Source organism: Ammodytes marinus, assembly GCF_949987685.1.
Source record: "Ammodytes marinus genome assembly, chromosome: 4".
Classification (NCBI taxonomy): domain Eukaryota; kingdom Metazoa; phylum Chordata; class Actinopteri; order Uranoscopiformes; family Ammodytidae; genus Ammodytes; species Ammodytes marinus.
The window spans coordinates 35,485,259-35,509,247 of NC_137233.1; the positions used below are offsets into that span (position 1 = coordinate 35,485,259).

Here is a 23,989-nt window from a genome sequence, read left to right on the forward strand (position 1 = left end):
GCTCTTCACATCCTTCATGTGTGGTGTGTTGGGGGAAGCGTGAAGTGACACAGTCCAGGGGCCAAGCCTCTCTGTCTGACAGGACGGCCTCTCTCTCTCTCTCTCTCTCCCTTTCTCTCTCCCTTTCTCTCTCTCTATCCCTCTCAAAAATTCAAAATGGGCTTTATTGGCATGAAAGTAAAAAAAAGGTTTCGTAGCTTTTGTCAGCTCACACACAGTATGTACAGGTAGTGGATGATGAGGTGATATTTTCTCATTTTGAAGAAGGAAAAAAAATTACAAAAAGCATTCTCCAAAATGGCTGGTACCATTTTGAATGTGCTGGGTTAGTTACTGTGAGATAAATGCCTCGTTACCACCGAGTAAAGTGGGTCGGATTGGAGCGGTTCGGTCCGGGTAGTTTGGCTTTGTGTGGGCGACTGTGGCTCAGTTGGTAGAGTGGGTCGGCTGATGATCAAAGGGTTGGAGGTTCGATCCCCGTCCTGCCACCTGTGTCATGGTTGTTGTGTCCTTGGGCAAGACACTTCACCCACCTTGCCTCGTGTGAATGTCGATAGTTAGCCTGCTATCGGTGTATGAATGTGAGTGTGAATGGTAACGTGGGAAAGGAAAACAGGTCTCCCTTGTAAAAGAGTCTTCGGACTCAATGGGATTTACCTGTATAAATAAAGGTTAAAAAAAAACAACAACAACACAGGGAATAAATAAAGAAGCGGCTGGTTTGACCAAGCAAAAACGAGAGACCACTGGCTTGACCACAGTTGTTCCACAGCCCGATAGTTTGACCCATATTCTGGCGGCGGCTATCGCAGTCCAGCCTAAACCCCGCCCTACCAATAAGGGTAGGGTCGGCGGTGGAAACACCACCGAGGTTCTTAAAAGTGAGCTGTCCCGCTCTGAGCCGCTCCGACCCGACCCGCTCTACTCGGTGGAAACGAGGCAAAAGATTCTCATTAGGCAAGGACAACATCATTATATTTACACTCAGTTAAAATACATTTGAAGAGTTTTAGAGTTTGAAAGAAAAAAATGGTACGGACAAAAACAGTTCAACGTAGAGAGGCTGTAGTAGTTGTTTAACCAAATCGATGCCAATTTCTAATTGTTTCACTTAATGACCGCCTTCAGCTAGCCAAATATAACCTAGCTCAAATCTCTGCAGGTTATTTGTACAAAGCAGGAAAGTATCCAGACTTCTAGCCCTGTTTGGACCATCTTTCAAACAGGTTCGGCTGAAGTGTATCCATACTTTTCAGGAACAGTTTGACATTTTGGAAATGATGCTATCTCATTTTCAAGCGAAGAGGTACAGTAGGTGAATGCCGGTACGGTATATGTGTAGCAGACAGTTAACTTATTGTAGCAAAATTCAAAACGGGGGCAAACAACCATGAAAGGAGAATATGTGAAAAATAGAACCTGTCATAAAAGGACAACGCTATTTAGATGCACTCATACTCACATGTAAAGTAACAGCCTCTTCTAAGAAGGAATCATTAGAAGGAAAAGAGGGCGAACGCAAAGGAACTGGTCCCCAAAAAATCTAACTGCGGCTGCATTGTGTGGGCGTATAGCCAGGGCCGCCTTTATGCACGGGCTTACCTGGGCTGAAGCCCCAGGGCCTACGAAGATCAGGGGCCTCTCAAAAAAAAAAAAATTTTTATTTTTATTTTTATTTTTTTTTACTTTCTCAATATAGGCCCCTGATCTAAGAAGGCCCCGAACATTGTCATTTAAAACAATAAATTATTGACTGGCTCATGATAGGCCCCTAATCTTCGTAGGGGGGGCGGGCGTACGGAGAACAGGGGCCTATTATGAACCAGTAAAGAAAAAGGAAAAAAAATCACATTATTTTTGGCCTATGAAGATCAAGGGGCCTATCATTCACCAGTACATTTGTTATTTTTGTTTAAATAACATTGTTCGGGGCAACGCAGATCATGAGCCTATATTGAGTTGAGCCATAAAAACAAAACGAAGAATTCAAAGAGAGAAGTAGCTTTGGGATAAGGGATTATTTAAAAAAAAAAAATGGAATGCTGAATGACTGGATTTTTTAAACCTTTATATTTTTGTTTCTGCTTTTTGGTATTTCTGTGTCAAATTATTCCAGAAAATAGCTCACATAGGACACAGTTGATTTAACCTTAGTTTTCTTCTCAAAGTGCACCAGATTGATGCATTTTACTTTAAAAGGTTCAAATTTTTCTTCCGGGGGGGCATGCCCCCGGACCCCCCTAGAAGGTCCTGGGTCCCCACCGCTGTCTCTTCAATAACTTGGAAAAACACTGTAACCAACCATGTGTGTTTGGTTATTAAAAGTCATTATACCAGGAGGGGTTTAAGTACATGATACCTTAGGTGATTTTGTATTTCATCAATAGAGATATTGTGGTGTAGACAAACATGGCTTTTACGCATCTGTATTGTAAGACCGCCGCCCGAGGGGGGGGTGAGGGGGGGGGGGGCCTACGAAACCTCTCAGCCCCAGGGCCCAGTGGCAGGTAAAGGCAGCCCTGCGTATAGCATCTTAAATATAAGAATGTAGCGTGATTTGGTTTGGTTTTCTGTTCGTCTATAAAGTGGATTGTATTGAGTTCCATTGTGATGTATTAATCAACATCGGTTGAAATTAGAATTTGGCAAAGGTAACTTCAACGTGATGAATTGTAATCTTGTTAAATGTAGTGTAAGGCCATAAACTAAAAGAATCGCCTACAGTCTAAGTAGAAATAGGTACTACCCATTCGGTAATTGTGTGTACTGGTGTAAAATGTGGGAAAGGTATCAGCAATAGGGTAACGCCCAACCCTAATAGTGGAATGAATTTGATTCAAGTTTTGTTTAAAGATTCAAATTTAAAACTATTTCTGCAAGAGCTATTTCTGCATTAGGTGCTGCAAAGGCAAAACACATTTTACACCTTAGCCTGCCTTTAGAAACACAGAGTTTAGGATTTCTAATCCCAAATGAAATTGGGATGTTTTCCAAACAAAGATTTTTTGAAAAGCAGTATTTACTTTTATGAAATTAAATAAAATGTGAAAAACTGGCTGTGCAAAAATATGGGAACCCTTGTTGTGTTGCTGATTTTAATGCATGTAACAGCATGTAAAACTGATGAATTTAAACACAAAGTTGGTTGGAATATGTTGTTAAGCCTTGAACCTCATAGAAATGTCTGTTTAATCATGAGAAAATGTATTTTAGGTGCCTAAATGCAAGTTGCACTTCTCTTTGACTCTCTGCTGAAGTGAGACAGAATGGGATCATCAAAACAGCTCCCAAAAGATCTGAAAAACAAAGATTATTCATTGTCATGGTTTAGGGGAAGGCTACAAGAAGCTTTCCCAAAGGTTTCAATTGTCAATTTCTACTGTAAGGAACGTTGTCAGGGAATGGAAGGACACAGGCACAGTTGCAGTTAAACCCAGGCATGGCAGACCAAGAAAAAAACAGGAGCGGCATAGGTGGAGGATTGTGAGAATGCTGTTACAGGCATTAAAATCAACAAAACCACAAGGGTACCCACATTTTTGCACAGCCAGTTTTTCACATTTTATTTTATTTCATACAACCAAATATTGCTTTTCAAAAAATCTTTGTTTGGAAAACATCCCAGTACTTAGCTGTTCCTGGTAAATTAAAGACATACCACTTTTATATATTTTTTGTGAAAACAGAGTCAATTATAATGCTGGCTGAGAGGGGTTCCCAAACTTTTTCATATGACTGTATGTCACACAGGTTGGTTGTCACAATCGTTATATCTCGGAACCAGAAGGCGCTGTCTGTGAAATTTTGGTATATAAATATCCAGAATTGGGATCAGAGGTCACCTACATAGTCTTCCTTGGAGTCTTCTTCTTCGAGTCCGTTGCAATCTTCAGATGTTGTTCTGCCAGTATCTGCCGCAGGTCACAGCCGATGGGGTCGGCCCAGCCAGGTCCTGGGGGCTGCACTGGGGGGCGTGATCACACTGCAGTAGGTGGGACATTGTTTGTACTGCTCCACAGCTGCATGTCTTCTGGCTGGTAGCCCCATGCTTTCAGAAGTGATTTGCATCTCCCCTGCTCCACTCGTAGCCTGTTGAGAGTCTTCCAGGTTGGCCATGGGAGGTTGTGCCCGCTGGCGAGGCATTCTGTTGGGGTGATTCCTCTCTCCATCCAGTCATGGGTTTGTGTGTAGAGCTGGTTCCATTCATCTTTCCAGATGTTGGTCCTTGCTGTTTCTTTGGTTGTCTGGAGAGGTGGGACTGTATGCAGGAAGCTGGCTCTGGATTTCAGTCGGGGTGGAGGTGCTGTGTCTCCGTGAAGGGGGTGCCTGGTGTCGGTCTCCTGTGCTCTCCGCTCATCTTGGGCGACGATGGATCGTCTGATGTGGGGGGGCAATGCTAGTTAGGGCGTAGAGGCACGGTACTGGCGTTGTCTTAATGCATCCAGTGATGATGCGGCAGGTGTCGTTGAGGGCTGTGTCAACAAGTGTGGTGTGGCGGCTCCAGCTAGAGCATGCGTACTCAGCTGTGGAGAAGCACAGGGCTAGGGCAGTTGCACGGATGGTTGGTGGGTCAGCGCCCCACTTGGAGTTAACCAATTTGCGCAGGATGTTGTTGCGGGTGTTGACCTTGGCCTTGGTGTTCTGGAGGTGGGTTTTGAAAGAAAGTGTCCTGTCGAGTGTGACTCCGAGGTACACAGGGTGGGAGTGGTTTGAGAGCCTGTGGCCATCCCATGAGATGCTTAGTTCTTTTCCTGCATCTCGATTTTTTAGATGGAAGCTGCATAGTTGGGTTTTGAAGGGTTGGGTTTCAGGTGGTTGTTATTGTAGTAGGTGGTCATCTCTTGGAGGGCGCTCTCCAGGACAGACTCGATCTTTTGAAAGTTCTCTTGTTGGGTGGTGATGCAGAGGTCGTCAGCGTATATGAAGCGGCAGCATTGTGGGGGGAGTGGTTGGTCGTTGGTGTAGATGTTGAAGAGGAGGGGGGCCAGTACGCTGCCTTCTGGTAGGCCGTTCTTTTGGGCTTTCCATTTGCTCTTCTTATCGTCTAGTTGGACGAAGAAGCGCCTGTTGTTGAGGAGGCTTTTCATGACTTGGCACAGGTCGAGGTCACCAGTCATGTCCAAAAGTTTCCTGATCATGGTGCGGTGCTGGACAGTGTCGTAGGCAGCAGTGAGGTCTATGAAAGCTGCTCCGGTGATGAGTTTGCGCTCAAAACCGTCCTCGATGTGTTGGGTGAGGTTCAATAGTTGCCCAGCACAGGAGCGGCCAGGGCGGAAGCCAGCTTGGTCTTGAGTCAGCTTGGGGTCTTGGAGTTAGACAGCTGAATTTGAGGTGAGAGGACTGTTTGTGTTTTTCATGTCAAATAGAAAATATTTAGCTCCTCAGCATTTTTCTTCTAGGCTTTTACACAATGGTTTTATAACAAAACAGAACTTGTTACCCTAAAAAAGTGTGAAGGGTAAGCTATAGTTTAGATTGTTGTTAGCTAGCTAATTAGTCGTCAGATGGTTGTTGGCCTTGATGCTAGCAAGAAATTCAAGTTGGGGTTGGTTGTCACATGTTTTGGGGGGTTTGTTATCCAAAGGCTGCAGCCAAAAAATTAACCCTCACTGACACCCTAGAGAAGGAAAGAATAGAGCAGGAAAAGGCAGCTTGCATGCAAAAAAAGGGCAACAAAATCAAAATGACCCAGTGCATCCCAAACTAGACCAACTGCCAAGGCTACTGCACCCCAGTGCACTCCACCCCAGCTGGGGAAGATGCATTAAGCTATGTAGGCCTATTTGTCAACTTCACAATGCAATTAAACTTTAAAATGTAGTTCTGCTTTCTTGCCTTCATTTTAAGATTATTCCCATTAAGATAACATTGTGACAAACAACCCCATAGCGTGTGACAACCGACCCCTTGATGGGGTTGGTTGCCACAATGTGTAAGGGTGTCTTTGATGATTAATTTCCTCTTTATTACAATAAGTTGGAAAAGTGAGGGGTACACATTGCAGGTCAACACCTTAAGTTTCAATTTAATGTAGGAATGACTATTGAAAGATGTTTAGGTGATGAGCAATTCTCACTAGAGTAAAAAGTGTGCCTACTAGCCCCGGTCTCTCCTATGTGTGTATTTTGTGTGTGTGTGTGTGTGTGTGTGTGTGTGTGTGTGTGTGTGGGGGGGGGGCCAAGAATATGACTCAGTCACAGTGCTGGGAGCCACTTACCATTTTCAGGACCCTCTTTTCATTTGAGGCCTAATGTTTCCCTTCCTAGCAGTGAACCCTCTCAACCCAGTCTGTCACACACACACACACACACACACACACACACACACACACACACACACACACACACACACACACACACACACACACACACACACACACATAATTCCGCCCTAAAAAAAATTGGTCTAGGCCTATATTTGTGTCATCCTCTGGCACTATAATTGATGTCGAAGCGTGAGTTGTTTCGAGTGATTCACACGCCCTTTTGCAGAGGGATGGATGGATGGATGGATGGATGGATGGATGGATGGATGGATGGATGGATGGATGGATGGATGGATGGATGGATGGATGGATGGATGGATGGATGGATGGATGGATGGATAGATAGATAGATAGATAGATAGATAGATAGATAGATAGATAGATAGATAGATAGATAGATAGATAGATAGATAGATAGATAGATAGATAGATAGATAGATAGATAGATAGATAGATAGATAGATAGATAGATAGATGGATGGATAGATGGATGGATAGATGGATATATATATACACAGTCAACCATATCATTACTAAACACCAACAGCTATATGCAAGGTGCAGTCAAATCAGCATCAACTCACGATGTGGTTTCTCTTTGGGGTGTCATTGAACGCTGTTGACAGATCGGCTATTCTCTCTGATTCCATTTTCACTTTTGGTTAGGAGCAGGAAAGAGAAATACTGTCTCGCTCAGACAGCACAAGAGACAGGAGGGCCTTCAGCTACACCAGGACATGATTCAGAGTTGTATTCGCTGTTTGTGTTGGATATATACAGTATCTCACAAAAGTGAGTACACCCCTCACATTTCTTCAAATATTTCATTATATCTTTCCATGCGACAACACTGAATAAATGACACTTTGATACAATGTCAAGTAGTCAGTGTACAGCTTGTATAACAGTGTAAATTTACTGTCCCCTCAAAATAACTCGACACACAGCCATTAATGTCTAAACTGTTGGCAACAAAAGTGAGTACACCCCTAAGAAAAAATGTCCAAATTGGGCCCAAAGTGTCAATATTTTGTTTTGCCATCATTATTTGCTAGCACTGCCTTAACCCTCTTGGGCATGTAGTTCACTAGAGCTTCACAGGTTGCAACTGGAACCCTCTTCTACCCATTCATGACGACATCAAGGAGCTGGTGGATATTAGAGTCCTTGCGCTCCTCCATCTCCCGTTTGAGGATGCCCCAAAGATGCTTAATAGGGTTTAAGACTGGAGACATGCTAGGCCAGTCCATAACCTTTACCCTCAGCTTCTTTAGCAAGCCAGTGGTCGTTCGGAGGGGTGTTTGGGGTCGTTATCATGTTGCAGTACTGCCCTGCGGCCCAGTTTATGAAGGGAGGGGATCATGCTCTGCTTCAGTATGTCACAGTACATGTTAGAATTCAATGAACTGTAGATCCCCAGTGCTGGCAGCACTCATGCAGCCCCAGACCATGACACTCCAACCACCATGCTTGACTCTAGGCAAGACACACTTGTCTTTGTACTCCTCACCTGGTTGCCGCTCCACACTCTTAACACCATCTGAACCAAATAAATGTATTTTGGTCTCATCAGACCACAGGACATGGTTGCAGTAATCCATGTCCGTAGTCTGTTTGTCTTCAGCAAACTGTTTGTGGGGTTTCTTGTGCATCATCTTTAGAATAGGCTTCCTTCTGGGATGACAGCCATGCAGACCAGTATGATGCAGAGTGCGGCGTATGGTCTGAGCACTGACAGGTTGACCCCCCACCCCTTCAAGCCCTTCAGCAATGCTGGCAGCACTCATACGTCTATTTTCCAAAGCCAACCTCTGTGTACGACGCTGACCACGTGCACTCAACCTTCGTAAACTGGGCCGCAGGGTGGTATTGCAACATGATAATGACCCCAAACACACCTCCAAGACGACCAGTGGCTTGTTAAAAAAGCTGAGGGTAAAGGTTATGGCCTGGCCAAGCCTGTCTCCAGACCTAAACCCTATTGAGCATCTTTGGGGCATCCTCAAACAGAAGGTGGAGGAGCGCAAGGTCTTTAATATCCACCAGCTCCGTGATGTCGTCATGAATGGGTGGAAGAGGGTTCCAGTTGCAACCTGTGAAGCTCTAGTGAACTACATGCCCAAGAGGGTTAAGGCAGTGCTGGAAAATAATGGTGGCCACACAAAATATTTACACTTTGGGCCCAATTTGTAAATTTTTTCTACGGGGTGTACTCACTTTTGTTGCCAGCAGTTTAGACATTAATGGCTGTGTGTCGAGTTATTTTGAGGGGACAGTAAATTTACACTGTTATACAAGCTGTACACTGACTACTTAACATTGTATCAAAGTGTCATTTATTCAGTGTTGTCCCATGAAAAGATATAAAGAAAAATGTGAAGAAATGTGAGGGGTGTACTCACTTTTGTGAGATACTGTATATATATATCCATATTGTAAATCAGTGTGTCCATTTAGCTTAACCCAAGTCAAAGTAATATGTTGGTCTGCTCACTGTTGTATTTTCATGTAGCCGTATTGGTTACAATAAATGCATATATTGAGTGCTGAGTTGTCCCAATGAGTGTTCCTGAATAATTGGAAACAGGACAAGCTTAGAAAATACTGTAAAAAAACAGTAAAACAGATAAAGTAAGCTGCACTGTTCAATAGTACTAAGTGGTAGACTTACTTTTCATCCTACACTGATAGTCTTCCTTATAAAGTGACAACAAGAGCTGTGCCTGTGCTCAGCTAGAATCCCTTTAATTTATTTTATTCAAATATAATTCTAAATATAATATATTTGTAATGGCATACGAAAGCTTGTAAAATCACAATATGATATAGTGACAATAACAGGTGCCTAATAAAAACTTTTTACGGCTTCATATTTAGTGGGAAGGTATTATTTGTATCTGCACATAAAGAATCATTGCCAGTGCTCATTAAGGTAAGGTTTCAGTGTACTGATATAGTGTCTGATTTGAATCACAGATGAATCAATCAGCGGCACAACAAGAAAGGGTAAAAATCCCCCCACCTCCACAAATCTGCAATTCTCAAACCTAAAGTGCTCCTGTTTTGACTAAGTGAAAAACCACACCAGACCAACCACGCTGAAAGTTGCAAAACAGAAGAGTGTTTTGCATGTGCTGACTAAACAAGGAGTTACTGAATACTGAAATGAAAAGTAAAAGACCAAGCTGATATATATAAATAATATAGAACGGAGCAGGAGGAACACAGACGGTGAGTCAAGGCGTGACTGATTGTAACTCCATTCTCTTTCAGGTGATAACCTCATTCACTCTAAATATATTATTCCAAGTACTAGAGGGAGTATGGGTATGTTGCTGCACATGTTTACAATCTGAGTTCACGCTCATGCCATTACAATGGAAACATAGATTGTTTTAACAGGACTATTTAAAAGAATGAACTAGCAATAAATAAAGTGTTTTAAATTATGGTTTCACTTGAGTTAGGAACAATGCTACAGAAAAAACAACTACATATTTAATAAATGAAGTTTGAATACTATAACTTCAAAATTCAAGTTAAGTAAAACAAAAGCAAAGGTGTTATTTTCTGTTGTAGTACGCAATTCAAAGTGAGTGGAACTGAATGGAAAAGATTACACTTGTTTTTGTTATCCATGACAGAGGCACGTCCTGAAGAAGCTTCCTGGGCTGTTAACATAGCGCTCTCCTGTGTGCTGCTACTCGCTGTGTAACATCTAGCTTTTGTGTATTTTGGAAAAAGAACTGTTGTTACCTTGTGTGATTTATTTCTGCCTATTTTGACCTTTTAAAGGAGCCACTGTTGAAATATTATTTAAAAAAACAAAAGTTCACACATTAAGGTATGGTTGTGGATCAAAAAAAGGTATTTTTGTTGCCTTGGCGATATTACAGTATATGGAGCAGCTGTTATTCATATAGGTCCCACACCTGCCCTGCTGACTCCCACCATCAGTAAACAATGATTTACTTTACACACACACACACACACACACACACACACACACACACACACAGGGAATGAGACTGTGTTTGTTTTCTCATGAGAATGGGCCAGGTCACCGGAGCCGTTTTGACAGAAAAATAATGACGGTAGTTTTGTATTTTTTCCTCCACTTCCTACTCTCCTCCCTCCTTCTTCTCTTTTAGTAGTAGCAGTATAAGACATTGCGTTGACATGCCCGGTGCAGCTGATTTGCTGGCTGGGTGTGTGTGTGTGTGTGTGTGTGTGTGTGTGTGTGTGTGTGTGTGTGTGTGTGTGTGTGTGTGTGTGTGTGTGTGTGTGTGTGTGTGTGTGTGTGTGAGTGAGTGTTTAAGGGAAGGCTTTGTAATTGGAGCCCAGTGGTTATCTTTAGCCGTGAGCCGTGCAGAGCGGAGCAGAGCCCGGGCCAGACCCAGACGTTAACTCATACTTTCACTCTTAACTCAAGCAGGAAATGGCGGGGTATTTTATAATGTCATCCATTCTGTCATGAACACAATCGCTCAGTAGTAGTCTCTGTAAACTATCACTGTGGGGAGGCTCAGGGTTATTGATGTTTCCTCTGTTACGCTGAAGAAAAAAAGAAATCTATATAGTGTGTGTATTGCATCGACACATATGTGTAATTATTTTACATGGCGGAAGGCAACAGAGGCAGTGGATTAAGAGAGACGGTGTGTGAGAGTGGAGAAGCTTGAACTGTGCGTCTGCTAAATTTATCATGAGGCCTTCGGGAGCGTTGGAATGAGAACAGTGGCCTATTACTGCTAAGAAGGTGTTTTATTGAGAATACGCCGACATGCCACCCCAGGGAGAGCGCCGGGGGAGAAGAGTGTGGCTGCTGTAACCTAAACCCCTCCGTGTGTGTGTGTGTGTGTGTGTGTGTGTGTGTGTGTGTGTGTGTGTGTGTGTGTGTGTGTGTGTGTGTGTGTGTGTGTGTGTGTGTGTGTGTGTGTGTGTGTGTGTGTGTGTGTGTGTGTGTGTGTGTATGTGTTCGTGTGTGTGTTCGTGTGTGCGCGTGTGTCTGTGTGTGTGTTAGAGCACGTGCATGTAGTCGTAAGCACAAGCCGTCACTTGTCTTTTTGTACGAGGAGGGGGTGTCAGATAGAAAATAAAAGCGTCCTATTCTCCCACTTAATTATTCACTCTTGATATGTATTGGAATTGTCACTTTTGACACTTGAGGTGTCCCATTCAATAATTTATATAGGTCAGGGCCAGCTTAGCAGAGACTCATTGTTAGTTATTAGCAGATGAGAGCAGTGGCTTGTTATGCAGGCGCTCTCTTGTTTATTTTACCAGTGTGTTTGCGTACTGTAATGCATCCCAACGAACATTCCTTCATCCTTGGCCAAGGGTTTATAGCTCTTGATATGAGCTGTGTTTTAGAGGCTCTTGTTATTCTGCTCTGTGTTTATTGTCATGATAATTAACAAATAGAGGTGTTAATCTCCACCCCATGCCATTCTTCTTCTAATGCTTTGTGTGGTTGCACACGTTAGTAAACATGATTTTATTGTTATTGCTAAAAGTATGTCCGACAAACAAAAACTCCCATTTGTATTCTCATGTTTTTATTTACTGATTAAATACCGGTACAGTGAAATGTAGACAAATTGTGCTTATGTTTAGATTGATTGTGTTGGTAGGTTAGAATCTATTAAATATACATTGCTTTTCATCATGCTTTCTGTCTCTCCTGGTGTGTTCAGCTAAATATCCAGTAGGTGGCAGAGTCCTGTTTTTCCCTCCCCCGTCTATTTGGCCCTTACCGAGTGCACATGGGTGTTAAAGAGTGTGATGATATTATGACAGCTAATTGCTCTCATTGGGATGGAGTTGGGTGGATTGCCTGCTAGCTGTTGTAATGCTTGCTTTTAATGCAAGTGTTGTTTAGTGTCTGAGGCCGATTGTAGGAGAAGTGTGCAACAAAAAACTGGGGGGAAAAAATTAAGTTGATTTCATGACCAAAATGCAGACAAATCTTTCTTACTATGCAACAACACGTTGCATGCTAAAGTGCAAGAGCACACTTTAACACAAGTGGAGGAAATACAAGGCAAAACAAGCTGTTCTCATAAATGCATTATTATACTCTAAAATAAAAATACATGTACTTTTGTCTCAGCTTGGGAAAATGAAGTCCAAATAACTACAAAGCGTTCCAATTGTTTGTTGCGTTTTTTTGTTTTGGGCATGTGAAATGAGTTGTGCCCTTTTGTTCCCGGGCACTGTAAACATTTCCATTTAGCAGAACAATAAAGGGCTGATAGCGGGGCCAGTTTTTCTTTCTTTCCGCTGGATAGCTGTGTTTACTTATCTGTTGTTTAATTAAAGGGCCTCTTTTCTTTAGGCTCCCATTGTTTCAATAGGCACGGCCGGAGTCCCCGGCATGGGTCAAAGGGTTAACAGCCGTCAACTGTGTCTTTATTTTTTCTTTTTCTTTTTTTTTTAAAGGGGCCCCCACACAAAGGCATGGGTTCACCTGCAGCCCAGCCCCTATTGTGTGTGTGGCCCCATTTGAATTGATTATGTTTAGAGGGCTGCTTGTGATTGGTGGAGAAGGGCGTGGTTGATTGGATAGTTTTGTATCTTGTCAGCCGGGGAGCAACCTTGCGCGTGCAATCTGTCTGTATCCCGAGAAAAGGTTGGAGACTCCACAGCACAGCGCCGCTTGTTCTCAGCCTGCCTGCCTGCCAGCCAGCCTGTGTACCTCTCTCTCTCTCTCTGTCGCTCTCTCTGTCTCTCTCTCTCTCTCTTTCTCCCTCTCTCTCTCTCTCACTCTCTCTCCCTCTCTCTCTCTGTGCTCTGCTCCTCGCTCTGCTTCACTCCACACCGCGTGGCCCAGCTCTTCTGTTTACCCTGCCAGCTAAATGGAGTTTGTCAGGTTTGTCAATATGATTGATTTCTGTGATTTTGCCAGCTTTCCAAAAAACTTGACAATTTAATTTGACCTGGGAAAAGGAGAAAAAAAGAGGCTTATTCTGTCTGTTGTTGATGTTCTGTTATTGTTATTGGTTCATTTTGTGAACGCAGTTCACAGTGTGTGAGAGAGAGAGCAGTTGTGCAGGGTTTATTTTGCCGTTGGGACACAGAAGGGGTACAGGCTTTTAATGATGGTTGAAGCATAGAAAGCAGGTGTCTTATACATTCGATTTACTGTATTATTGACTGTCATTTTAAAACAGGGCTGCATGGATGATGTGCCTTGGTCTGTGCTGCTGAGCATTTCACTTTTACTTTAAGCAACAGTTTCTTGCATCAGTTTTTGCTTTGCTTGTTTGTCAGCTACAGTAATAAATACCTTGGCATTTACAAAACCTTTCTATCTGGCCTTCTATACTGTTTGTTTAGTTGTGTTTACTTTGCTTATAGTGAGCTAACCGGTTCAGCAGGATCCAGTACTGTACTGTGCACCTTATGTTGTTTTACTTATGGAAAGTTCTACAAATAACAGGAGACAGGTTTGCCTTCTCTCTTTCACCTTGTTGTTTTCTTCTTCAGAATAATATTTAAATCATTTCTTTGTTTAGAATTGTTGTAGATCAAAGCATTTAGAATGTGTCTTTATTTGATTGTTTGGTTTAGCTGCTTGTGTATTTAGGGATGCTATGTTCTAACTGAGTTAGTGTTGGTGTGGTTAGCTTTGGTCTCAAGCTATGCCCTGGACTAATCCTCAGTCTCCTCACAGTGTCACAGTGAATTAAGACGGGCTGGCACAGCTCTATATTTGACACCGTCACCACAAAACCACGTTAGAAACACGCGCTGTCACTCCAAATGTCATCGCTCTGTCTTCCTAGAAAAGTTAGACTGTGTGAACTGTTTGTACATGCCTGGATGTTTGTGTGTGTGTATGTGTGTGTGTCTGTGTGTGTATACTAACAACAAAGGGATTGTGTGGTGCATTTAAGGAGGGAAAGTTGTGGTCGTTTTCTTCAATTGTTTCTGCTGTCGACTTTGGAGTCCTGTTTGAAAGCTTTGAGGTTTTGCACAGAAGACGGCTATTGACTTGCTGTTGTTTGATGACCTCAAGTATTTTTTATTGCTAATCTGAAGTAGTGCACTCATGTAACTATAGAAAAGACATTTGAAGTGCTGTTTTTGTCTTTGTCTTACCACTTTGTGGAAACCTTTTGGGGTGCACTGTTTCAGCTCCTTGCATCAGTGGGTAATAAAAAAGTGTATGTTTGAAACGGAGAGAGAGATGGAGGAGAACACCGGATGGTTGAGTAGGAGGGGAGCGCGGAGCAGGGCAGCGTGCACCGCTATGCCGCGCAGCTGTGCCGAGAGACTTTGCAGTTTGGGAGAGCTGGAGTGCGAGCTGATTGGGTTGACAGTTTGTAATCAAAGTTGATTTATTGTTCATTAGTAGTGCATTAGCCCTTTCAGGCAAGGGGCGTTATTTGTGCAGTGGCCCTGTCAAGGCAAGAGGGCTGCCAGCACCTGTCATATCTAAACCATGACATAGGCAACTAGATATTAGCTGTGTACCCAGAGAGAGAGGGGGGGGGGCACACATAGGGGTTATAGCCGGCAGAGCCCTCGCAAACTGGCAAAAGGGATATCCTTTACAAGCAGGGGACGGTCTTTTGCTTTGTACTGGAGCAAGACACAGAGAGGAGAGACCACGGGGGAAATAGTTGAAGAGTGATACAGTGAGCCACCAGCTGCTCTTGCCGCTCTTATTCCCTGACTTTCCAGACTAAAACATGTTTTCACTTGAAAAAAAGCTTTGTCTCTTTTTTTTCTTTTTTTTTGAGGGTCATTACTGCTTTTCCATATTGGGAGATTGACTCTACACTTGAGATGCCTTGTGTTTCAAAAGGGTTAAGATGGTTCGGACACTGATTAGATTACACGGTGTGTGTATGAGTGTTTTATGGCAGAAGGTCTTTTTCACCACTCGTATTGAAATGTTTCACCTAAAAAATATGATTCTGTGTGTGTGTGGACATAAACATTTTTGCCATATATTGTTTTTTATTGCAATGCTATAAACTTACTGTTGACACTCATTTTCTATATAATTGTATTAATTGGCTTTATACTTTATATAAGTCACATAAAACAACAACATTACGAGTGTCAAGCAGCAACACAATTTGAAGCCCTCTTGTCTGCCGTTATGGAAACAAGGATTACTTTGCACGGTGTGCAGAGAATAGAAGAAATCTGCACACGGATGTGTCTGCCATTGTATTTTGACTTCAGTTGAATTTGAAAGGAATTTTAGAGGCGTGTGATCTTAATTAAATCTCTTATTACTCAAATGCTGCTTCTGAAGACGTTGTTGTGTAACCGTGTAGAGCTGGTAAACCTAATATATTATATAACGGAGGCATGTAGTTTACCCAAACAGCGGTTGTAGGATTTTCCTTGGCAATGGTGAACACGGCGAACAGTGTGTGTAGGATAGCAGATGACACCTTGAATTTGTAAGCCATGGTTTCAGAACTGAAATGTCTTGGAAGGGAAATACGCCCTTGGAGTTATGGCTTGAAAGGTCAAAAAGAGTGACAGGACATTGAGTCATACATGTGAACTTGATTTTAGTTTTTTAAATAGCTTTGTTTGGAAATGCTTACTTCTAAATTGCAAAACAATATAACTGCATCAGTGTTATTTTAAAATTCTTTATACGATTTTTTTTTGGATTCTTTATTTATTTTTTACAAGACATTTGTCTGAAATGCAAACATACATGCGCAGTCCAATCTGAATGTTTAAGAGAGGATAGTCCTGCATAGTGGGAAACGCTGTGCGGCTGTTATTTCTAGGGTGAGAGCTCGCTCACTTCACCGCTGTGTAGTTTGTTTGTTTAAACCCGACACTGGGGCAGAGCTCCGGCCAAAAACCTGTTTGTTTGCAGTCGAAAAGTTAATTAAAATGCAATCTTCACTTTTGTTTTTACAGTTGCTGCAAATAATTTGAACCCGCGCCCCCCTCACACTCCATACACCCAAACCCACAACCTATAGTGCACGGTAAACATAGAGAAAAAAATGTGGCTGTGATTATCCTGTTTATCGGAACTCTAAACATTTTGAAAACAGCTTGATTGTGGATAACGAGGAAGGAATTTTGGGGCTTTTAGCACTCTTTAACGCATGTAGGGATGGGTAGTAATATCCTGCTTTTTTAAATAGTTTAGGCTTACTGAGGAATCTTGGATCCAAAACTGTTATTTGGTACACAAATTGTGTTTTGCAGCAATATATTTTACACAGAAATGTTTTTGTTTATTCATTTAAATTTTCATTATATTATTAGGGGGACGTTGCAAATGTCTATTTTTTTAGAGGGAAATTAATGCTCTCCATCTTAGAGATTTCAATCAACCTAAATGTGTAATATGGAATTAGTCCTTCCAGTCTTGTCGACGACTAATTATGGTCACGCATCACTTAAGGACAATAGCTCCCGTGAAATCCTCATTTCGGCAGCATTTCTATGCAGCAGATCACAGTGAGGATGGGAAGTCGTCACTGCAGGCCGAGGTAAAAGAACCACTGCTTCAAACAGACTAGACTCTGTCAGTTCTCTAGGGCTTGCTTTGTATTTATGTTTGACTTCACCATTCCATTTGATGCCCAAAACAAGCTGACCCCAGGGAGCTGACAGATGAAAATTTGATAATTCCTCGTCTTTCTTTCTTTTTTATCTTTTTTTTCCCCTCTTTCAGTCGAGCTGCACCTTATCGTTGTAAAATGTCTTTGCCGGTCTCCCTGCCATTCACCTGCTTGTGGCGGGGAAAAGGGACTATAGAGCCTCGCTCACCCCTTACTCCTTTTCCCTATAGGCTTTGACCTCTGACTGCTGATAGGAGCATCTTCATCAACTCTCAATCAGTAACTCTACAACAATTTCACATGTGCAGTTTGTGTCCCGCTCATTAGATTATCAGATCTTGTGCTTTTGTCTTTGAGGAGCGGTGCACAAAGAGAAGTTGGCTTACTAAACTGTAGGTGTCCTTCAATGACAAATGCTTTCTATACTCTATACTGTGTGTGTGTGTGTGTGTGTGTGTGTGTGTGTGTGTGTGTGTGTGTGTGTGTGTGTGTGTGTGTGTGTGTGTGTGTGTGTGTGTGTGTGTGTGTGTGTGTGTGTGTGCAGTTGTTGATGCATGGTCAAAGGAATTCAATTAATGGGGGCGCCCTTAGCTCAGTTGGTAAGGCGTCCCCCCCGGACCGGGCCCAGCAGCAGACCCGGTTCGATTCCAGCCCGCGGTCATTCTCTGCATGTCACTCCCCTCTCTGCCCCATTTCAACTCTGTCTCTACACTATCAATAAAAGAGAGAGAGAAAAAAAGGAATTCAATTAATGATCCCTATCTTTTACAAAAGTAATATTTAGAAAATAGTTTTAAAATGAAAAGAGAAAATGAAAAGTTAAAATTAATAATGTTTAATTTTGTTTTCAAATGTTGTGTTCTTTTTATAACTAATATACAGTGCAAACACTTACTCCATATGGAAAATGTAGTGTTCTTCATTTACAACGTTTTGCGCAGCACATGTACCTGTGTGTGCTTGTGACAGTTAACATGCCACAGTTTAGATTTGTGCATTTGTGTGTGTGTTGGCCAGCAGGCCTGTGCTGATACTGTTTATTGCCTCCTGTCACTCTGCAGCTGTGTGAGAGAGAGAATGTTGCAGGTTTTGACTGTTTAAGCATGGGAGGCACCTGGAGAGCCAACCACACCTTGGTGAAATTCATAAACGTCAGCTATTTCTGGCATCCTCAGAATGTCCTCTTTTTACACACCCTTATATTGGTGGAGTAGATTACAACTGGGCTCAGTGGATCCCTCCAGTTATTAGCCTAGTACGAGCCTCCTTTATTTTAGCCTATCTTTAGATGGTGATATATTTTTGTGGATCATCTGGAGTCATGATGTTATCCTAGAGATAAGGCAGAGTGCGCCATATGGGAGTGCTCTAAATGGCGACTGGCGTCCTGTGTTTGCGTTAAATGGGCACGATACGGCGGCCGGGGCAATATTTTTCAGTTAAAGTGCTCCCCTCCCACCATTCCTGTCAATAGGATTGGGTCTTAGGCAGATTTTCACTCCTTCAGCACAGGATTAAATGGTAGTAGTTACATTGATCAATAGGTTAAGAAGCGTACAATCCCTCTTGCTGCTAATGACCTCAGTAGTAATGGGTAATAAAATGGGGGTCTGTAATAGCCTATGAAACAGAGGAAGCTGCTCTAACTGTAGTTACTGTGAGTCAGACGCTCTCCCTGACAAGGCGAGGTGTGAAACCATGATGAGATAAACACACCCAAGGTGTAAAGAATTAAGACACTTCAATTGAAGGAAACGCTCGGTGTAATATGTTAGTAAATCGGCAGCTATCGAGAGCTGTTTGAGTGTGTAGGAATGTCTGTGTTAACTTGTGAGTTTGCTCTCCCTTTTTTAAGACATCGCACTCTATATACTATATACTATATAGTACACTACTCTATATAACAAGGCATGACAATTTGTAAATAGGACTGAATTTACAGCTTTACCACGCTAGTAAAAAAAGAAATAGAGCATGACAAGTAAGGCGTAGATTTTTAATGCGTGCAGTTAAAGTAAAGCTTCGACCAGAAATGGTGGGGGGGGAGGGTATTATGTATCCTTGGTGTGCAGGGGGGGGGGGGGGGTAAATGTCATATTTTGATGGTAAAGTATATGTAACGTCACATGTGGCGCTTGCATGTCAGCAAGACAGGGCTGCTTGGTTGACCTTCAAAATAGTTCATAAAAATTAGCGATGCCCACAAAAAGAAGAGGGACTTCAGTGGATAATGACTGTGAAATTAGGAAATGTTGAGGCCGGCGCTATGCAAATGACAGGACAAGTCATGTGCAAAAGTCAAGACGAACTGCATATTAAGACATAATACAGTGGGGGGGGGGGATTAATATTGCATTTTCCCTACTCGCCTAGTGCTGGTGATGAGAAATGTGAAGTGTGTTAGTGAACCTCCTTTTAGTCTCGGGGGGGGGGGGGGGCAGCACAGCGTATAGTATGGCAGTGCTCAATAAAGTTAACATGGGAGCATCAAAAGCCGCTCTGTCCTGTTTGACATCACTGCCCTTTCCTCTGCATTTGCCGTACAAGCTGTTCATTATGGCGGGCGCTTTTGTTGTTGTTTTATGCCACAGTGGGGAGGACTGAATAAGGTGATATGCATGCAGGGTGTGTGTCAAGAAAAGGCACCCCTTAGTTAAACAGCGAGATTACATTCAGGAATGCATGAAAAATGCAAAGGGTGTCATTAGCTTTATAAGGCAGCGGCCACACAATTTGGGTAACCTTGGCGGAGACAAGACTGTCACCCGTTATGTCCGCTGTATCAGCTGCTGACATGCGACTGAGAAACACATTTTAACGCACACTTATGCACATACATGCCTCCAGTATATATGCACCCTGAAAGAACAATCGGCCCAAAAACGTGTTAACAACTGCAAAGGCACAAGCACTATTAAGTACATCTCAGTTGCTGTTTGTCATCCCGAATGTCAAGCAAAGGAGCTTTTAATGGTATTGAGCGTCATGGCGGTGAGTGGCAGCATCCAGACGCACACTCCAAGTCCCCGTCGCCGCCGGAGCAATTAAGGCAACCTGACAACTGTGGGGGGCTCTTTGGGTGTCACAACAAATCACTTGTTTTGAGGAGTGGTGCACTCACACCTTTCTGCTGGGAGTTAGTTAGAAAGGGGCCCTGCGTGTTGTCTGGCCGTGGCTCCTCCTCCTCCAGGCACTCCGTATCGTTCACGGTAATAGATGGCTGTTGACAGCGTCTCTAATGAAATGTTCTCACATGACATGACGTGCGATGTTGAGCGAACCGTAGCATTTTTTTCTTTGAGGCAATCGAATCTTTCACATCCTCAGGTATGGCATATTGGTCGTGTTGTACTAACGTGAGCTCTGAGAGGCATCATATCCGGTGGTACTGAGGTGGTGGTTGTGTGTGAGGGGAGGGATATGCTGGCTGTTTATTCTACAGGCAGGATCCACGCTTGGCTGTGTTGTGTCCTTCAGCCCGCCTCAGTCTGCTGCTGTGTCAGAACGGTTACAGGGGTTGAAATGTGTGTGAGTGTGTTTGTTGGAGAGCATGTGCAGCTTCTAACACATCAAAATGACCTATGATAGTATCTCCTAGCATCAAGTAAAACGCAAAGGGCCTTTTTCTATCTTTATAGATGTATATAAAATATTTGTTTTGTTGAGAAGTAATTCATTCTTGGCAAGTCATCAGTCTATAGTCAGCTTGTCAATGAACTCCTTTCTTTACTGGTACTGGCTTTAGCCTAATGTGACTTTATGACATGTCATTATTATCCTGAATGACTTACAACTGAAGTTAGGCAGTTAGCATTAAGGCTAACTGCCTAACAAGACCTTGTCTAAGAACCCTCACTGGACTGTTAAACCTGCTTTACTGTAACAAAGGCACTGGTGTTATGTACAGAGCTATCCAGCAGCTATTAACAGTAGTTTTGCCAATTATCAGTATTTAGCGGGTATTATTTGATTTTTTATTTTATTTTTGTCTTGCGACATTAATTTTGAACTGTACTACTGGGCCTTTCCTGACAGCACATCTCCTGGTTGTGTCCTACAGGTCCCAGTGTCAGTGGCTATGATGACGCCTCAGGTGATAACTCCACAGCAGATGCAGCAGATCCTCCAGCAGCAGGTCCTGAGCCCTCAGCAGCTCCAGGTCCTTCTACAGCAGCAACAGGCCCTCATGTTACAGCAGGTAACGTAACGCAACCCACTCACACTCACGTGCAGAAATCCCTTTGTCCCACATTGGTATCACATGTTCCAAATGGGTTGATGTCTAAGTTTGGAATGAAATGGTCTTATGTATCGGCAGCTTTTTCACATGGATAAATTCACTTTGAACTGCCATTCTTTTCCCTTCCACCCCCCCCAAGTCTTTAAAGACAACATTCCTCAAAGTATTGAAACATTTTCACTCAGAGCCACCACAGTGTTTTCTGACTGACAGACTCACACATCACCTTCTTGTCTTCCTGCAGCAGCAACTCCAAGAGTTTTACAAGAAGCAGCAGGAGCAGCTCCACCTCCAGCTCCTCCAGCAGCAGCATGCAGGCAGCAAGCAGGGCAAAGAGGTAGGCTGGCTGACATCGCTCTAACAAAGCGCCTTGCCATTACCCAAACCCAAAGCCAGACAGAGCATGGAAAGGCATGTGTGCGCCCGCTGCTCCCTCCCTCAACCCCATCTGCTTCCAGACTGTGGTTAAAGAGAGGGGGGTATAAAGTGCACTCATGCTTCTGATTAGCATGTCAGGCCCGCTGGATAAATGCTAACAACTGACTGAGACTGTGCTAAGAATACAGTTGTCCCTTTTTTCAAGGATCTTCTCTCCACATTTAAAGGTGGGGTCAGCGATTCTGGAGAATGCTTGTTATCAAAATCAGTGAATATCTCCTCACGATCCGCTGCATTTTCAGCTCACACACAGTACAGATGGTAGTGAGGAGGTATTCACTGATTCTGACAAAGTGCTTTTGGCAACAAGCGTGACTGACTCCAGCTTTTAAATGTATAATATTTAATAGAGCCTGCACCTCAGTCCATTGTTCTTGATACATTTTGTTCAAGTAAACAAGTGTCCTTTGCAACAAAGAGATGAGCGTTCCTGTGAGCCTCATGGTGTCGGACATAATGAAAGGCAGAAGGCAGAAAGGCAGGAACATGGCACACATAAATCTGAGAAGCTTTTCTCGGTAATTAACATGGAAATGGCAGAGGGAGAGAAGCCATGTAATTGTTAGATATCAGTGCAGAGAGCGCTCCCAGCTTTGTTGCCCGTGTTGAGTTTTTTTTCCCCCATCTCCATCTTTCTCTTGGTCTCGGTCTCCTTGGCTCCCTCCAGGATAGAGCAGGCTTTTTGCTCCTGGGGCAGTGGCTTAATGCGTGTTAATGACTGGAGGATACAGGCATCACTGTGGACAACGCAAATTATTATTGTGCGGTCAGAACAAGTTCAAAGACAATTCGGCAATTTGGGCTCTCGTCCCCGTTGATTTCCATGTTTGGAGAGTATGAGGAAAAAGCGTAGAAAAATGTCCAGTGTTAAAAGCAGACACACACACACACACACACACACACACACACACACATCTACACACAAACACACACACACACATGCACGTCCGTGTGCCTGTCGAAGCGCTCACAACTTCAAAGTCGTGGCTCCCTAATTAATGAACTGCGGGCTTCAGTTTGGACAAGTTGTGGCGTGATGCTCCCATAAATCAACATGACAGCGGAGCTCCTCGGCCTCAGATAGGGCCTGTCACTAAAGTCCCATCTGATGTAAACACTGGAGGAGCAAGGGAAAAGAGGAGGGGTTGGGGGGGGGACAGAGGGGGTGTACAAGGAGGTGCAATTGATCAGTTGAATGGAGCACAGAGAATAAAAGCAACTTTTGAAGCATATTATGTATGATCACAGGAAATGGATGAGGCCTCCAGAGGTCCCCCCACCCCTCTGCCAATGTTTTCTTTCTCTCTCTCCGTCGCATTTTCTAGCAGCCATCAAAAGACAGAATAAGAATCATGCAGCGAACTCCCCTGTGGCTGCCAGACAATAACCCCCTGTTGTTGCATTGTGCCTCCTTTTATTTTAAAGACATCAAAATGTAGTTGCCTCAAAGATCTTTTAACTTTATACTTGAAGCTTGACAATAAAGGGGCCTGCCACCGCCACTCTTTATCATTTGTCAGCGACTGTATTCTTCACTCCCCAGTGCCACTTCTTGTTAACCTCTTGTTTGGTCTATTGGCTCTGGGGTTTTTAATGTGTCTTGCATGCTGTGAGCGCACAGGAGCTCCTGTCAGCTGATGGGACCATAGAAGAAGAAAAAAAATGGGTGGAGAGTTAAATTAATTTGCAGCACTTGATTTTTCTTTCTTTTCTTTTTTTTCTGAGGAGCCATCCTCTATTTATTTAGCGATTTCTGATGACTGACATTATTTTTTGTGAACTCCCGCCCCTGTAGCACTGTTATCTTTGTCTGGGGCTGATTGGGAGGAGCCGCAGCACAGAAAACAGCCAAAGACAACTGAAACTGTTCTGACACTGATTGAAAGGTCAAAGAAAAAAAACTAGCGCCTTTCATAAGTAAAAGAGATCAGAGAAGATCATAGGCCACCTGCATCCTGAATGTCACCTCAGTGACATCTCCATCACGGCTCTCTCTTCCTTCTTTCTCTCACTCTTCCAGAGGCGGACTTATATTTAGGAAAAGGTACTTAAGGCAATTTCCTCCAAGCTACCAAGGGCCCCAAATAATGTCTCATAAAATGTTAACATTTCAAGTTTTTAAATCATTTCTCTTTAACTTTTTGTTAATAAATTATGTATTTCTAACAATTCATTATGCTAAGATGGCATCACCTTCATTCACAGGTGTCTAACCCTTTACATTGGAATATTCCGTTATCTTACTGCGCACCTTCAGAAATGATTCAGACAGTAGTAAACAGCAACAAATAAAAACTAAGAGATGCTATCAATCAATCAATCAATCAACTTTTATTTATATCGCGCTTTTCATACTCAAGAGTAGCTCAAAGTGCGTTACAACGAATAAAAACAACAACAGAAAAATACAGATAAAAACAGCTAATAAAATCAAGAGAAGAAAATGAAAAGAACCCAACCCTCCCACCCCCATAGACATACACAGAGACA

General features: G+C 43.0%; 1 protein-coding gene across 11 annotated transcripts in view; it reads left to right on the forward strand.

The window, feature by feature from the left end:
- Positions 1–23,989, forward strand: part of foxp1b (forkhead box P1b) — a 222,337-nt gene that overhangs the window by 151,889 nt on the left and 46,459 nt on the right. For 5 of the 11 annotated variants that reach the window (XM_080025667.1, XM_080025672.1, XM_080025674.1 and 2 more), the window contains 2 exons: positions 20,882–21,019; positions 21,306–21,398. In XM_080025667.1, coding sequence (XP_079881793.1) covers positions 20,882–21,019; positions 21,306–21,398 — 231 coding nt within the window. Of the gene's footprint in view, positions 1–12,840; positions 12,897–13,053; positions 13,137–20,881; positions 21,020–21,305; positions 21,399–23,989 lie in introns of those variants that run through there. The other 6 variants (XM_080025673.1, XM_080025675.1, XM_080025676.1 and 3 more) reach the window with 4 other exon arrangements.